Genomic DNA, 15,327 nt, shown 5'->3' on the forward strand with positions numbered 1-15,327 from the left:
CCTCTACATCAAAGTATCAGTGAGCTAATTATCTTTTTTTAAACCTCCGGTTTTTCATCGATGCGTAATTACGCACTAACTGGAACCTGGGGGACCGCTGTATACACAAGATCACAACGCGAGAAATACTGTTCAATACGGCTTCATGCGAAAAACCCGTATATGACTATAGGCAACAGAATAGTGCAGTCTCCAATTACTCAGACTGTAAGCACGCGAATAAAGCTTTGTCTGAATTCTGAAACCCTTTCTTTACGTCCTGTTTTCATTCAGGTAAGAGTCAACTATATGCACAATACTACTGACAGCAGGAAGATTAAAATATTCTTTACTCAGCAGCTTATTAAAAACAGCTCCCATGATGTTCAAACCGATTTTTTACACAGAACACTGACACAGCTTTGCGTTCTGAATCTCTTTTTCTCGTGCGTTTATTTAATGTGGCACAATGCACTGGGATAGGGGTATTCTGTTCACAAACCAATAGCATTTAAACCACAGCACCCACAATGCTGCAAGTAAGTGTTTTGCACACTAAGCAGAGAGCGATGTCTTCCTCGTTAGTATAGTGGCGAGTATCCCCACCTGTCACGCGGGAGACCGGGGTACATCAGGACGTGCATTGAAGTGAAAGCAGGATGCGCTGCGACATCCACTGTGCAGATCCCGCCACACTAAGAGGTGAGTGGGTCTTTTCGATCACAGCGCTAGGCGAATCCCCAAACAGTGTGCGTGGCAACAAACGAAACAGGCCTGTTTCAGCCCGGTTTCGATCCGGGGAAATCGGGCCCAGTAGTGGCGGGATCTGTACAGTGCATGTCGCAGCGCTTCAATGTGCTTCCTGATGTCCTACCCCGAGAACAGAAAAGACAGCGTCCGCAGCAACAACAGCTCAGGTCTCTGCACAGGAGCTAAGCTGCCCCCATCTCCTCTGCTCTGCTCTGCGGCTCCTGCGGAGTGGAGTCCTGCCTGGAGCCGTGTTTGCAGGCGGCAGCTCCCCCCGCCCTTTCTGTGCGTCGTGTCCAAGGGCTCCTGGGAGGAAGAGAGAGCCCTCCCACTCGGGGGCTTTTCCACGGTCTGTGTGAGGAGGGGCGGGTGTGTCTAGTAGCTTATCGAGCGGAAGCCTGGGTTGGCGGAGAGCTGTGATCGTGCAGACCTTGAGGTGTCACCTCTTTGTCTGCTTTCCCGCCCCCCCTCCGCCCAAGCTCTGCTCCAAAGTAGCCCGGCAACCCCTCACACCTGCACCTTTCACAACTTAAGTTGTGGTCATGAGACACCCATGGGGCGTTGTTCTTGCTAATTGTTTCCTGCCCGTCGCAGGCAGGAGTCCATGCGAGGAAGATGCGCTGGACAGAGCTCAGAGGGCGCACCTGGGTGGCTTTCCTTCTGAGTGACGTTCCTGCAACACTCTCCCACTACTCTTGGTGCGCTCATGCCGCAACACAGGAAGGCTGGAGCAGGTGGGTGTGGAGAGTGTTAGACTGAAGATTTAAAGGTCCCTGGTTCGATCCCGGGTTTCAGCGTTTTGTTTCATGGAGCCCTCTGTTTCTCTCTGCAGCACCCCCTTCCTAAAGTGACGCTTCCCTTTCTCGTTTCAGCGTTTTGTTTCATGGAGGCCTCTGTTCCTCTCTGCAGCACCCCCTTCCTAAAGTGACGCTTCCCTTTCTCAGCCTGAAATGCAAGCGAGACACCAGCAGCAGTCCCTGCTGGTTTCCGTAGTGTAGAGGCTGTCACGTCAGCCTAACACCTGAAAAGTCCCTGGTTCGAGACTGGGCGGAAACAGCATCGTTTTGCACGCTCCTGTACTTCACAGAGGTCTTGAGCGACCGGTCATTTGTTGCCAATGTATTTCCGGTGCCTTCATGCACTCTTGTACCAAACGCACGTTCCTTCTGTACACGGAGCAGATCATTCGCAATTGGGCTGTGCCGACAGACCAGGACGAGCTCTGTTGGCTCAAATGCAGTGCAGGACCTGCAAGAACAACAGAAAGATTAGCATCCAGCGGGGGCTTCTTAGTGAGCCCAAGATCTCATCAAGAATCGGCTCCAGCAACAGGGCTGGGCGCATTGTTCCATTCTCCGCCCACTCTCGGTGTAAACAAGTCTCTCCTGGTCTCTGCTTGAATTGCACTTTCCTGTGTTTGCTTTGGTGTAACTGGCTTCCCCTGCATGGGCGAATGTGAAGAAGATCCTTAGTAAGTCATTGAAGAAAACCGAGAAGAGGTCGGAGTGACCTCTGTCGTTCATCAACGATCCAGTCAGGCAGTACTCCTCTGTAAAGCGCCGTTCGTTCACATGGGTTGGCTTTTTTTTTTCTTCATGCAAGTAGTAAAAGCAGACACCCCTTTAGGGAGCCTGTCAGCACCCGGAGTTTTCCCCTTCTGTAAGCTCTCCATAGCCTCTCAGCTCTTCTACTGTCAAATTCCCCTCAAGTACTTCCCTATCTTCTTCACTCAAAACGTTTTCTAGGTTTGAGGTAAAAAAATGAATTTCTTCATCCTTTACCTCTGTAGAGCTGTACAGTCTTGAGAAGAAGTGTCACGCCCTCTGCAGCCAGAGGGCGGTCCTTCTCTGTCCTGTCCCTAGTTCCTGGTCTGCTGTCCTTCCTGTCCCTCTCTTTCCCTTGGGCTATATATTTCCGGGTCTTGCACTCTGTCCTCGCTCAGCACTGACGTTCGGATGTCCTGAGACCCGCCTAGCACCAGGGCGCCCCACGTCCGCTCCCTGAGGGCACAGGTTTCTATACGGCATTCCTGAACTCTTTGCACTAATGAGCCCGGGCCTTTTTCCCGTCTCGCCGCTATGCATATGGGTCTTTTTCCGCACTCCTGCTCCCCACAGTTAGTCCCTTTGGACGTCCGTGACAAGAAGGCCTCGATGCAGGAGAGGATAGCACTCAGCTCTGTACTCTCTCTTCCCTCCTCATCAACTACACTTTCCATGACAGACTTGGAGCCTACCACTTTCCTGAAAAAGAAGCGAGTACACTTCTCATTTTCTTCCAAGAACTGCACTCTGCTTCTTAACAGCACTCCTCGACTGCTTTCTTCGGCTATGCTCCGGATGTCCTTTTTTAAAAGGGTGATATCCTCAAGCACATCGAAGCCACTGTGCAGCATCGTGTAGAGACGCTGCAGCTGCCTCTGTTTCCTGGCTAGCACTCCTCTCCGTCTGGCAGCAGCCTTCCTTCCCTCAGCCATGAAAAAGGCCTTTGTCCTCACCTTCACCTCCTCCCACCACTCTCTTACTGACCCGTACAGACACTGCAAGGACAGCCACTGTGATAGTTTCTCCTTGTAGCGGGATACTACCCCCTCGTTCTCTAGCAGCTTTGTGTTGAGTTTCCAGAGGCCTGGGCCCTCCCTGGAGTTCCACTCTACACCCTAAAGCCTGATGATCTGAGAAGAAGACAGGCTGAAGAGTGACCCCAACAACTTTCACTCTCTCTGAGACAAAGCAATAGTCAATTCTGGAGCTGCTATTCCTCCCTGACCATGTATATCCTGCTGTTGTGGGATATATACATCTATATGTGTCTGAGAGTTTAAAGTCTTGAACTAAGTTTTGCAGGGCCAGTGAGCTGGAATCCAATTTTATTGGCCTTTTGGCTAAGATCAAGTTCAAGTGGCATGCCCGCAGTTCTTGTCTTTCCAAAGTTCTAGAAGGCGATCGAAGATCCTGAAGAGTGCTTGAGCTGGTATCGCCCTAGGTTGAGCCTAGGGGGTTAAGGCCAAGCAGCAGCTGAGCTGGTTGGGATCCGGCAGCAACGTTCTCTCTCTCTGCTCTCTCCTCTCCCCTCCCCCTTTCTCTTGCTCCACCTCCTTGGCCTCTTGGCTGGGAGTAGGTACTCGTGGCCTGCCCGCGGTGCTTGCTTTCTTCCTCGAGACTCAGAAGCGCTATCCACTCCCTCTCTCTCTCTCCTCCTGCGCCTGCACCTAGCTGGGCTTTGCCCACAAGGACAAAGTCCAGGGCTCACTCGCTGCTCCTTTAGCAGCTAAACCGTCCTCTCCACAGGACCTTGCTCTCTCTCTTTCTCTCCTTTTTTCTTTTTTCTCCTTTCCAGATGGCAGACAAGAAGACACTGATCCGGTTCCACTGGACCAAGAAAACAGAGACGATGCCAACTGCGAAATCCTTTTTCATTACCTTCCTGAGAGGGATCCTGCAGTTGGTGGCCGGAGATCTCTACTGCCTGCAAGACAACAAGGCAGAGAGATACATGGAGGCCTACATAGCCACGGACGCCTCATATGAAAAGGCAACGAAAATGATCAGAGAGAAAGGTAAGCACCCCCGTTTCTCTGATTTCAGGCCGGAGCCTATGAGGAAGACAAACCAGAGGACCATCACAATCCTCACGTACAACCCCTACGTACCAATGGCACTGGTAACAGCGTACCTAGGGAGGTATGTAACTGTGGTGGGCAAACCGACGGAGATCAGGGACAGTTGCGGCGTCTGGTACGGCAAACGCCAGTACCGAGTCCTCCTGAAAGAGGACCCAGAGGGCGTCGACGGTTTCCAGCACCCCCCGGCCCGCTTCAACATCGGAGCCGACAGGGGGTACCTTTACTACCCCAGGATGCCGGATTTCTGCAAGAAGTGCAGACAGTCCGGCCACAAGGAGAACATGTGTGACATCGTCAGATGTCACAACTGTAACAAAGAGGGGCACCTGGCAAAAACCTGCCGGGCAGCCAAAAATTGCGATGGATGCGGCGCCGAGGGACACCTCCTTCACTAATGCAAGGTAAGCAAACCTTCGTTTGCGCAGGTGGTGGAAGCCGACCAGCAGAAACCGGTCTCAAGACAAAGGGAGAGAGGTGAGAACAAAGACCCCGCACCTCCCCCGCAGAGAACCGAAACTGCCGAGGCCACACCCCAGCCGCACCAGTGCCTCAAGATGGCCGCCAGGACGACGGACAAAATGGCTGACCGGAGGAAGGGCCCTGGATAACTCCCAGCAAGAAGGGAAAGAGGATCCACCTTCGGAAGGACAAAAGAAAAGAGTGGTGTAGCGGCGAGGCTTAATAATAAGGCAGAATTAAGTGTTTCTGAGCTTCCCAAATGAGGCCCCATTTCTCTGTTCATCTCTGTGGTGCAGCCACAGAGAAACTATTCATGCAGGCTGATTTAAGATGTTTTCTTTTGATAAGGACAGCTCCCAAAGGGGGATGCACTTAGCTAAGCCTGGCTATCATGATCAATGGTCACCCATTGGCGCCTATCTGTCTAGGGAGTGCCAGTTGGACATCTGGACTGCATTCCTAAGTGTCAGGAGTAAGTGACTCATATCTCACCTTGATCAACCAATCAGGGACTGGTAGGGCCGAGTAACCCACATGGGACTCTGTTGCCCATGGAACTTTCAGCCAATCAATGAGCTGAAGTTCCTCCAGGTAAAAACAGGCAACACGAGATTCAGTAAGATTCAGTAAGATTCAGTAAGATTCTGGAGAGGATTCTGTGGACTGTTCTAAAGGGAATTCAAAGGAGAATTCCAGGGCAGGACGGCCCGGGAGCAGAAGGCTCCCAAGGGCAGGACATTCTCGCAGAGCGCCTCCTGACCATCCTGAGACTCAGCCCGGACAACCACGGAACGGCCAGTGTGTCCGAGTGCCAGAACCTTCCTTTGTTCTAAGAGTCTAGAGTGGAGGTTGCCAGAGAGTAACCAGCAGCAGGCCTCGTGAACAGGTCGGAACTGTGGACAGCTGAATCACTATTCAGAACTAGCTCTTCATCAGGAACGAACAGGTCCTCTTCCTGACTTGCTGGGACCCACAGTCATCTTTTCTCCTGTGCACAAACTTTGCTAGTTAAAGCCAACACTAACTAGCCGGCCAGCGGGCATCAGCAGCGCTCCGTCGCAAGCCGCACAGCACAGCCTGGCACCGAGCCAGAGAGCGCAGATTGGACAGCAACAGCCTGCAACTGTTTCTTTGTGCCCGCAGGAGATCTGAATCCCCAGAGATTGGATGAGTATTCAACTTCACTGCATTACTCCTCGAGAATTCAATTGTAATCCCAACCAGTTGATATCAATTTAATTCCTAAGAGTTATGTTCTTGTTTTGAGTATCTAATGTAGAAGTTGTAACCAAGTTCACTTTACGAAACGGTCTTAATGAATGATATACTGAATGTATGTCCTCTTGATATGTGTAACACTTCGTAACTGACTGAATATATATCTTTTGTATTCTGATAACCCTCTCGATAAGATCTGTTAGGTTTACATGCATATTTTATGTATTAATAAATGTATCCTCGTGTATTAGTACCTGTGTGTGTGCGTTGTTTGAGTTATGTCGCATGGTTGGATTCTAAAGCCATCAAAAGAATCAACTTTGTGATTTACTGCCACAATTAATAATTGTCTCAGTAAATGCCCAAACCCTACAGAACTGGTGCCTTCAGAGAGCCACTATGATTACATATTTGGCGTCCCTGAGCCGGTTTTCTTACATATTTGGCGTCCCTGAGCCGGTTTTCCTACAGTGGTAAGGGAGAACCGTTTCCTCGTCCTAGAGGAAACGGAACTTTCTTCCCCCGAGGCCCAGGAACAACCGGAGGAGGCAGCCCAGGAAATGGAAACCCCCCCCCGAGACCCAAAGATGACAGGAAGTGACAGCCCAGGAAACGGAACCCCCCTCCTCCGAGTCCCACGGACAACAGGAGGAGGCAGCCCAGGAAGAGGTTACCCCCTCCCCCGAGGCCCAGGGACAACAGGAAGAGGCAGCCCAGGAAGTCGGAACCCCCTCCCCTGAGGCCCAGGAACAACAGGAAGAGGCAGCCCAGGAAATGGAGCCCCCCTCCCCCAAGGCCCAGGAGCAACTGGAGGTCCCCGAAACTCCTGGAGAAAGGGAAGAAAAAAGCCTTCCCGAAGCGGTGGCGGAGAGTATCCTCGAGGAAGACAAGATTACTTTGAAGCCGCCCTGGAGCTGGGACTGATGGTAGGGCTGGACCTGTCCAGCATGTTTACCTTTCAGTCCCCAGCGAGACCTGGAGGGAGCCCAGCATATTCCCCCCAGGACCCGAACGAGAGGAGTTACATCTAGGCTAAACAGTGCCCAGATGTAGACTCCCAGGTTTTCCACTGTAAGCACAAAGAGAGGAGGTTCAACTTTCACTTGTTTAATCATGATTGTGAAACTTACCTTTCTAACAACTAACGTGAGAGGGCTAAGAGACCCGGTGAAAAGATGGGGAGTCTTTCATGATCTGGTCTCAAAGTCTTTCTCAGTTTGTTTCTTACAGGAGGTCCACCTGAAGGATGAAAGCGACAAGCTGACATTCACCAGGGAATGGACGAAGGGAGAATCATGCTGGAGCGTAGGAGAGGTCCACTCTTCCGGAGTGAGAATCCTCCTCAGAAACCCAGAGATGACGCTGGTTTCCTCCTTCTCGGTGGTGCAGGGCCGGATCCTGGTCGCAGACATCGACTGGAGGGGGCAGAAGTTGAGAGCAATTAACGTCTATGCTCCGACGGAACCCTCTATCCGGAAGGAAGTGTTTGCTGACCTGGCCAGCTGTTGCACCACCAACAGACAGGTGGTGCTTGGCGGGGACTTCAACGTCGACCGGGAGAAGGGGAGCGACGCTAGCTCGGCAGAGCTGGAGTCGCTACTCAAGCAGTTCTCCCTGGTAGACGGTTTCAGACGGTGCCTAACGACGCCGGAACGACATGGAAAAACTCCCGGGGAGTGTGCAGCCGCCTGGACTACATCTTTCTGCACACGACCTGCTCCCTGGAGTCGGCGACGGTGTCCCCGGAGTTGTATTCCAGCCACGAGCGCTTTACGGTGGTGGCTAACACCAACCTGCCGGCATTCGGTCGTGGGTACTGGAAGCTGAACCGGGAGATACTGGAGGAAGACGACTTCAAGGCACTGTTCCGTAAAGACTACGCGAGCTGGGTCGATCTGAGAGACGGCTACAGCTCCATGGTGGAATGGTGGGAGTCGGTGAAAGACAGGACCCGAACCCTGGCGCAGACGTACTGTAGATGGAAGGCGGCCAGGGAGAGGAAGGAAGCTGCACGACTCCAGAGACAACTAGAGGAGGAGTACAGCTCGGCTAACGGGGGAGGAGCCTTCAATTCAGCCCGGGCACGGGACCTGAAGGAGAGGCTCCGCAAACTCAATCAGGTCCGAGGAGCTCAGAAAAAGAGGGTGATCCACGGCCTGAGACGGGGAGATGGAGAGGAAGTGCTGGACGAGAGCGACAAGGTAGAAGCGGCCACTGCTTTCTACACAGAGCTCTTTTCAGAAAAGCAGACGGAGGTGGAGGCAGGCGATGCTTTTCTGGAAGAGCTGAAGGCACGAGTACCGGAGGAGGTGAGGGAGGACTTGGAGGGTCCGATCGCGGCCGAGGAGCTGAAGGCGGCGCTCTTGTCCATGGAGAATGGCAAGGTGCCGGGGCCGGACGGACTCCCCAAGGAATTCTACACCTGCTTCTGGGACACCCTGGCGGCAGATCTGGTGGAAGTGGATCTTCCGCCGGGGGAAACTCGGAGACACCATGAGGGAGGGCATCATCTCCTCTCCAAGAGCCCTTAGCAGAGACGGTGAGACGGGACCCTGTCATCGACGGCCTGGAGATACCGGGAGGCGCGGGGGAAACCCTGAAGATCTCCCAGTACGCCGACGACACAACGCTGTTCCTGAGGTCGGACAGGGGGTTGAGGAGGGCCCTGCAGGTCATGGAGCAATACTCCAGAGCCTCGGGGTCGAAACTCAACCGCCGAAAGAGAAAACTGAAGTTCTTCGGGCCCTGGAAGCACAGGACGACAGTGCCGGAGGATCTCAAGCTCTGCACGGAGCCCCTCAAAATACTGGGGGTTTCCTTCCAGAGCCAGGACAATGAGACCAACAACTGGACCAAGAGGATCGCCAAGGTGAATGCGAAGCTGGGTCTGTGGAAAACGCGGTCGCTGTCCTACACAGGGAAAGTGATGGTGTTGAAAGCAGACATCCTGCCGGCTTTGGTTTACCTGGCGGTGGTGTACCCGCTGCCGGCCAGACTCAGACGAGCGCTGCAAGGGATTATCTTCGGCCTCGTCTGGGGCGGCAAGTACGGGTACATCACTCGAAAACCGGATGTGTCAGCCGGTCGAGGAAGGGGTTCGAGATGTCCCACATTTCCCCCTGAAACTCGACTGCATCTTCTACTGCAACCTCTGTCGGGCGCTGCAGGAGCCCATTGGCCACAAGTACCAGTACTTTGTCAGGCTGTGGCTCTCCGTCCCGATGAGGCACTTGGTCCAGTGGTCAAACACTGGGCCCAAGGCAGAGAGGCGACCGAAGTTCTACACCCACGCTGTCAAGTGGAGCAGGAGGTACGAGGCCACGAGACAGCCAGAGCTCTGCACCAACCACAGAGCCCTGTACAAAGAGGTGAGGGGGCATTTGGTCGCTGACGAAAGGCTGCAGGTTCCCAGACAAGTCTGGGAAAGGACACAGCCCAAAGAACTTGACAACCAACTGAAGGACCTCAACTGGATGGCTGTGCACAAGAGACTGGCTACCAGAGAGGTCCTCTACAGACACTCGCTAACCAGGAATCCGCATTGCCCCCGGGACACGTGTTTTGTCGAGGAGACTCAGGAGCATGTGTTCTGGAGCTGCCTCTTCGCCAAGGTGGTGTGGGGCAGAATGGACAACATTATGCAACTCCTGGGAAAGGATGCAGTGCTCAGTTACCAGTACATTCTGCTGGGGGCTGGCACCCACCAGACTGGACAAGGGGACACAGGACCTGTGGGGGCTGCTACTGTCCCTCACAAAACAAGGACTGTGGAAGGCGAGGAACACTCTCATCCGGCACAACATAAAGTGGGGGGCGAGGGAGCTGGAGGAGAGGATCCTGGCGGACCTCAGGAAGAGGACGAAGCACCACGTCGCCAAATGGGGTCTCCCCACGGCGAGGGAGCGCTGGAATGGACTTTGGGACCTATACAGAGATTAAAGGACAATAGCAAGTGGTAGATTTGGAGGGACTCTCTTAATTGCGCAAATCCGCCCCCACTCGCAAAGATTGATAACGGACAATCAATCTCCGTTCCGCCGTTGTTTTTTATTACATGGAGTGTTAATATGTGTGAGATGTTCCTTTTGAGATGTTTTTTTTGCAGAATAAAGTATATTTTGTAGAACAAAAAACATCTTATGACAAGGTTTACAAGTTATCTGTTGAACTACATTCTCATAGGTGTGGTCACATTCCAGATCATTTGTTTACGTTTTTGTTTCTGGAGCAACTGTTAGATGAAATGTGCTAATATGTAACCTAACTCCAGTGTGAATAACTAGAAGAGGGGAGCAGCTCCATTCCACACCATGGGAGCTTTGAGATTGGCTGGGCCAGATCTCTCATTTGCATATCTGATTTGGAAATATAACACTAAACCCCTTCTTGCATGGATTTAACTTGCACCCAAGAGTCCCCTACTGTGTATTGCTACTTATTTTTTTATGATAAGTGGTGATTACCAGTTGACAGGTTTTATTTGTTGAATTATAAATGGTTTTGTATTATCATCCTGAATGGCCTGTACTCAAGGTTTGGTAGGGTATGTGTTTTCATTTCATTTACCAAATTGAATTTTTGCTCTTTTAGTATTTGTCTAGAAGGCTTTCTGAAGTCAGGAACCCCATTTATTTGGTGAAAAAGGATTCTGTATTAATATTAATATTTCTCATACAACATAAATAGGGTCTTTTATGAATAAAAAGATCTTGCACTTGGAAATCTTGATAAAGCTGTGTGCTTCCATACACTCAAGCAGTTTTGATTCCTAATATTTGACCTTAGGTGCGGGAACGGGTCTTTTTTGCCATTTGATTTCCAATTGATCAGCACAGTATAGAAAATAGACCCATAAAGCAACCTCAGCAGTGACAAATGTCACTGGGTCACTTGGGTTTATACGTCGGGGTCCGGTAGTGAAGCTCCGCTCCTGTTTAGCCTCCGAAGCCGTACAGGGTGCGGCCCTGGCGCTTCAGCGCATACACCACGTCCATGGCAGTGACGGTATTCCTCTTGGCGTGCTTGGCGTGCTCGGTGTAGGTGACGTTCTCCAGGAACACCTTCAGCACCCCGCGGGTCTCCTCGTAGTTCAGCCTGGAGATCCGCTTCACTCCCCCACGGCGAGCCAGGCTGCGGATTGCGGGCTTGGTGATTCCCTGGATGTTGTCGCGGAGAACCTTACGGTGACGCTTAGCACCTCCTTTCCCGAGTCCCTTTCCGCCTTTGCCTCTTCCAGACATCTTCTAGTTATCAGCTGTGAACACGACACACACTGCTCATCTTTGATGTATAATAGATGATTTCTATTATACATCAAAGAAAGATTTTTATAGGTGTAGAAACTAGTAAATAAAGCCAATGATTTGTTTTAGAAATGTATTCTTAAAATATACAATTATTCACACCTGAACAATATGTAGTTCAAATTATACATTATATACAATATTGTATTCAAATGTCTAATCATCATAAAAAACACAACTAGTAAACTTCAGTTACAAATTCTAGTAACATGGCAATATATATAGTAATGACAAACACAAACTAATTACATGAACACGCTAATATTTAACTCAAAACCACATTTCGATTCAAATATAATTTTTTTAAATTTACAACTTCTTTATTTCCACGAAAATATTATTAATGTAGCACAATCGCTACTTTCTAATAAAGACAGAAAGAAACTGTTTGTTTTGTGTCTACTGGTGATCCTCCTCTCGATACTAATGAAATGTTTAATATGATCCCTCGAGAAAAAAAAGGAATCAATTTCCGCCTGGAATGATTGATGCCCCATCAAACATTTTGTAATATCCCTGGAAGTTTATACAGTAAAATCCTGGTTCGTGGCTTAAATTCAAGGTAAATGAGACTAAGGAAACGAGTTGGAAACTTGATGTCGAAGTGGGATTTAAATCCCGTTTCACATTTTACTTCATTGGGCAGTATGTGCCAGAGAGCAATGCCACAGCATCTCTTCGATAGCTCAGTTGGTAGACTGGAGGAGTGTAGTGGAGTCAACAGGGAATCCTTAGGTCGCTGGTTTGATTCCGGCTCGAAGGAAGGTGCTTTTCATGTAATTTAATCAAAGAGTTAAAAAAGCGAATCTGTTTTATTCAGACATTGATCAAAAGCTCAATAATCGACTAAGCAAAGGCTCCTGTTCCGAATTCAGCCCACGTCTGATTGTCTTTTTTTTGCCAAGATCTGATCTTTGAATTAAGGGACTACACTGTCTGTTTTGTAATTCAAAAATACATACAAATGTCAAGTTTTTTGTAGATATAAAGGTGTTCTCTGTTTTCAAAGGATAGTTACTTAATTGGCATAATGATTTGGTATTGATTTTGTATCGTTGTATTATAAAGTTTGTGCTTTCTGTGTTTTTATCGTATTGTGAACTTATTTTTTAAACAAATGCTTACAAAGGCAAACACGGCACACATCTGTTTATACCAGCGGTGAAAAGTACAAGCTACTGTGCACTTCTGGGAGTATAACAGGTTCGATATAAAGTGGCAAAAATATAAAAGGGGAAAATACCCCAGACTGCGTGTAAAGCCCTCGTTGTGACTGTTTTAGATAAAAATGGCGTACTGTGCACGAAATTTTGCAGAAACACAATCTGATATTTTGATAACTATTATTTTAATAATTTTATAAGTATGAGGCCCCGGATCCAAATCTTCAGTTCTGATTTTTTTAAGTGATATCTTTCCTTCCTGTCGTGGAAGTCACACGATGTGAGCAATTGTTTTTTTTTACGTTACGATCCAAAGAGCCTCAGACGCACTGTAACCAAACCAGGATGGATTCTGCTGGGAGCCGGACTGAGCTCATTCTCACTCCCTGTGCTGAAAACAGAATTAGCTCTTCCCCGAACATCGTCTACAGCTGCTGGATTGTGCTCTGCATCTTACTGCTCCAGCAGTTACTTTGACGAAAGACAAATCACTTGTGCGCTTTTAACCTTCTCGCAGCTACGGGCGAGACTGACGCTCACGATATGAAGGCACCCGCTGGTATACCCTCGGTAACTTACCGGGGTAAAGTTAGCTCGAAGTTCGAAAACGATTTTGGCACGCCTGTAGCGCTTTCACGAAACCTCTTAGAGTTGCAAGAATGCTTGTTTTGTGTATAAAATACATTGTGGATGCTTTCTCAGCCTTTACTTTTTCGTTTTTATGACATTTTTTTGACCAAGCACGAATATTCTTTTGTCCATATCTTCGCAATGGAAGCACAGAACGCCGTCAAACCAAATGCATTTTAAAGACCACGACTTGTGGATATTTCCACACTCTTTACATCAAACTATCAGTGAGCTAATTATCTTTTTTTAAACCTCCGGTTTTTCATCGATGCGTAATTACGCACGAACTGGAACCCGGGGGACCGCTGTGTGCACACGTTCACAACGCGAGAAATACTGTTCAATACGGCTTCGTGCGAAAAACCCGTATATGACCATAGGAAGCAGAACAGCGCAGTCTCCCATTACCCAGACTGTAAGCACGGGAATAAAGCTTTGTTTGATTTCTGAAAACCTTCCTTTACGCCCTGTTTTCATTCAGGTAAGGGTCAACTATATTGAAAATACTACTGACAGCAGGAAGATTAAAATATTCTTTACTCAGCAGCTTATTAAAAACAGCTCCCATGATGTTCAAACCGATTTTTTACACAGAACACTGACACAGCTTTGCATTCTGAATCTCTTTATCTCATGCTTTTATTTAATATGGCACAATGCACTGGGATAGGGGTATTCTGTTCACAAACCAATAGCATTTAAACCACAGCACCCACAATGCTGCAAGTGTTTTGCACACTAAGCAGGTCCTCTGACTTTTCCCAGCTTTGTTTTGAGTTGTGGAACCTTTCTTTATATTTTTTAGGATTTTCTGAAGATAACACTACAGGTAATACACTGGGACAGGTGGGTCATCTTCATGGCTCAATAGCATTTCAAATACAGCACCCACACTGCTGTACCCAAGTGTTTTACACACCAGACAGGCCCCCGAACCTCGTACAACCTTGCTGTGGCTGTGGCCCCTTTCTTTAATTTTTTTATGATTTTTTGAAGATAACACTTAAGGTAATACACTGGGATAGGTGGGTCGTCTTCATGGCTCAATAGCATTTCAAATACAGCACCCACACTGCTGAAACCAAGTGTTTTACACACCAGACAGGCCCCCTAACGTTATATAACCTTGCTGTGGCTGTGGCCCCTTTCTTTAATTTTTTATGATTTTTTGAAGATAACACTACAGGTAATACACTGGGATAGGTGGGTCGTCTTCATGGCTCAATGGCATTTCAAATACAGCACCCACACTGCTGAAACCAAGTGTTTTACACACCAGACAGCCCCCAGAACCTTATACAACCTTTCTGTGGTTGTGGCCCCTTTCTTTATTTTTTTAATAAGAATTTTAGTTTTTCAATATGGCACCATTAGACAGGCGGTACATGGGGATTGGGGGGTGCTATTCATGAGTCAATAGCTCTTCAAGCACAACAGCCACAGTGCTGCAACCAGGTGTTTTACACCAGACATTTCCCCTAACCTTATACAACCTCGCTTTGAGTTGTGGAACATTTATTTATTTTTTAATTGTTTTTTTGACTGTAATCAAGTGTTGTGCTCACTAGGCAGGCCTCCTGACCTTTCACAGTCATGCTTTGTTGTGTGCAACTTTAATTATCTTTTTAGGATTTTTTGAACATGGCAACGGGTGGGGGGTGTGGGGGTGCTCTTCAATAGCTTTTTCATCTATACACACAAACGGATGTAACCAAGACACTCAGAACCTGTCACGCAGGGGCTGACTTCTGAGGATAGGGATCCAATGCGGTGCCCTTGGTAGGGTTGGCGCGAGACGCAGGCGTAGTCGGAGTAAACAGGCAGGGGCCCGAGTCCGGGAAGGCGTAGTACAGGCGTAGGCACAGAATTGACAGGCGAAGGCGTAGTCGAGGGACTGGCAGGGGTCGGAGTCCGGGAAGGCGTAGAAGTTGCGTCGGTAGGCAGAGGCGTAAATGAAGAGACAGGCTGGGGTCAGGATCCGAGAAAGCGTAAAACAGGCGAAGGTACAAAATCGAGTGGCTAAAGCAGTTGTCGGAAAAGCGGGGTCGAGGTCCAGGGGAGAAGTCATAGTAAGGCAAAGGCGTAGTTAGTAGGTAAGCTCCGGGAGAGAATCTCAATCGTGAGCAATGACCGGGGGACAGATGAGGGTTTAAGTAGAGGACTGATTGACATGTGCACGTTTGGTATGGGGAGAGCTCGAGGG

The 15,327-nt window shown here is 49.1% G+C and overlaps 1 protein-coding gene and 1 non-coding gene across 2 annotated transcripts; one reads left to right on the forward strand and one right to left on the reverse strand.

Annotated features, from left to right (window-relative positions):
* Positions 1 to 10,600: 10,600 nt before the first annotated feature.
* Positions 10,601 to 10,656, forward strand: LOC148663554 (U7 small nuclear RNA). The gene has a single exon (XR_015939024.1). It is a non-coding gene; the product is annotated as a U7 small nuclear RNA (small nuclear RNA).
* A 264-nt stretch (positions 10,657 to 10,920) lies between these two features.
* On the reverse strand, positions 10,921 to 11,268 carry LOC148663555 (histone H4-like). Its single transcript, XM_088633044.1, has one exon. The coding sequence runs from the start codon at positions 11,266 to 11,268 to the stop codon at positions 10,963 to 10,965; it is 306 nt and encodes a 101-aa protein (XP_088489170.1). The 3' UTR covers positions 10,921 to 10,962.
* Between the last annotated feature and the right edge of the window lie 4,059 nt (positions 11,269 to 15,327).

The sequence above is a fragment of the Lepisosteus platostomus genome, chromosome 5 (genome assembly GCF_059453375.1).
Source record: "Lepisosteus platostomus isolate fLepPlt1 chromosome 5, fLepPlt1.hap1, whole genome shotgun sequence".
Taxonomy (NCBI): Eukaryota; Metazoa; Chordata; class Actinopteri; order Semionotiformes; family Lepisosteidae; genus Lepisosteus; species Lepisosteus platostomus.